The sequence below is a fragment of the Myotis brandtii genome, unplaced genomic scaffold, assembly GCF_000412655.1.
Source record: "Myotis brandtii unplaced genomic scaffold, ASM41265v1 scaffold207, whole genome shotgun sequence".
NCBI classification, from domain to species: Eukaryota; Metazoa; Chordata; class Mammalia; order Chiroptera; family Vespertilionidae; genus Myotis; species Myotis brandtii.
In genome coordinates this window covers 865819-867825 of record NW_005357736.1, presented here as the reverse complement: position 1 = coordinate 867825, position 2007 = coordinate 865819, and the positions used below count along the sequence as shown (strand labels likewise).

General features: G+C 69.0%; 1 protein-coding gene across 1 annotated transcript in view; it reads right to left on the bottom strand.

The window, feature by feature from the left end:
* Window positions 1-2007, bottom strand: part of APEH (acylaminoacyl-peptide hydrolase) — a 27615-nt gene that overhangs the window by 418 nt on the left and 25190 nt on the right. Inside the window, exons 8-12 of the mRNA XM_014538959.1 lie at window positions 1690-1778; window positions 1148-1286; window positions 654-737; window positions 494-574; window positions 66-154 (exon numbers count right to left, since the gene is read on the bottom strand). Of these exons, the coding sequence (XP_014394445.1) occupies window positions 66-154; window positions 494-574; window positions 654-737; window positions 1148-1286; window positions 1690-1778 (482 nt within the window). The remainder of the gene's footprint in view (window positions 1-65; window positions 155-493; window positions 575-653; window positions 738-1147; window positions 1287-1689; window positions 1779-2007) is intronic.

The following is a 2007-nucleotide window of genomic DNA, read 5'->3' as shown; positions in this document are numbered from 1 at the left end:
CCCGCTGCCGGCCCAGCTGCGGGAGGGCGTCCCCAGCCTCCTCGCCCCCCGCCAGCCCCTGCTACCTGGACGTCCTTCACGTCCTGGTGGCCTACGTTGCCAGGGAGGGAGAGGATGCTGTCCTGGCCAAAGCCCGTGGAGCCACGATAGTTCACTGGAGGCCAGGGAGGGACCAGACAGGGTGGTCAAGGGACAGTCCCGCCCCCTGGACACTGTACCCCGTCTGTGAAGTAGGCCTTGGGGCCAGCTGCACACTGTAGGGGGGAGGGGCTGAGATTCGAGGCTGCTGCCCAGTGAGCACTCCCTTCCCTGGGAGTCCCAAGTGAGTCTCTGACCCCCTCGCCCTGGAGCCAGGCCGGCCCGGCAGCTCCTGGGAGTGGTTACCAGGTCCGGCTACAGCGACGCCTGCAGACGAGGGTGGTCCCTGTGGTGCTTGTACAAACCAGGCCCCCCATCCCCCCAGCCCTGCGGGAGCTGCGCGCCCGGCACTCACCTAGCAGCACTGCGAAGCCCATCTTACAAAGCATGGCTGGGAACAGCATCCAGGCGGTGACAAAGGACGAATGGGGCCCCCCTGCAGGCGGGGAGCAGGGGGTGAAGAGCCAGCCAGGAGGGATGGCGGGCGGGCAGGGGCTCTTAGGCCAGGTGCCTACCGTGGGGCATGACCACCATGGGCACCTGGGTCTTGTCGGGAGGGTTGCTGGGCTGCAGAAGGATTGCTTCAAAGTCAAGGCCAGCTGCGGGGAGAGGCAGCCGTCAGCAGAGCCGGCGGGGCTGCCCCGGGCAAGGCCTCGCTGCAGCTGCAGCTCTGGGGCTGACCCCCAGAACAGGCCTGGCCACGGCCCCCACACGGCGACACGGACCCAGGAGCCCCTCTGCCAGGGCCGCGTTAGGGGCAGGGATGGTCACAGGCCGTGTAGGGGCCTGTCTTTGTGCCCTGGTTCCCCACCACAGGCGACTTGGCCTGGGGATTCCACGCTGACACCCAGACCAGGTGCCCAGATGCCTGGACCCCGTCCTCCCCGCGGCTGTCCAGAGGGGAAGGAAAGCCTCTCGGAGAGAATCCCAAGACCCCCCGAAGCCGGAGGCAGGAAAGGGGGGCAGACGCTGTGCCGGCAGCTGGGGAGGGGCCGCGCCCCAGGCTCACCATACTGCACGTTCTCCTGCTCCGGGGGCGGCTGCAGCACCCGGACGCCCCAGGAGATGTCGGGAATGGGCTCGGCCTCCTCCAGGGACACCCACACCACCGACCGTTCCTTCCCCGGGGGAGGCAGGAACCCAACTTTCTGCCAAGGGGAAAGGGTGTGTCACAGGGCCTGGCTGCCTCCCTGCCCATCACCTCTGCTGGGGGGTGGGGGTGGGATGGGGGGGGGCAGCTCTCTCAACGCTGAGCCGTCTCCCCCTCCAGCGGGTGTGGCACGGACGCCCACCGTGGGCTGGTCCATACAAAGGCACGCACACCCCTCCTCGGCTTCGAGGCACTGTCTCCCTGCGCTCTGTTCAGCCAGAGGCCGGGGCGCGGCCCCAGGAGCCCGTTCTGTGCAGGGCAGACCCAGCGGGCAGTTTGCGGACCACGCTGCTGGGTCCACCTGGTGACCAGCACAGACTCGGGCCGGTGCTCTGATCCGGAGCTCTGCCTGCACAGACCCTCTTCCTGGCCTGGCCTGGCCAGGGGCCCCCAGCACTCACCAGGCTCGGGGGCAGGCTGGGCGTGGAGAACTGTGCCACCATGAGGTCCCGGTCCATCGTGAGCAGCTTCCAGCTCCCTCCTAACCCCCCTGCAGAAGGCAGATGCCACTCAGCACCCACAGGGCCACCTTCCCACCCCCTCCCTGCGGAGCCAGAGTCCCTGGCGGAGGCGCGACAGCAGGTGCCTTCCTGCCCCGGGAAGCGCAGGGGTGCCCACCCGGGACCGTCCCAGACCCCCAAGTGCACGGTCCTGGGCGAGCCTCCTGCTCAGTCTGCTGCTGGTTCTCGGACACGGGCTGTGCCCAGGGACGGCTCGAC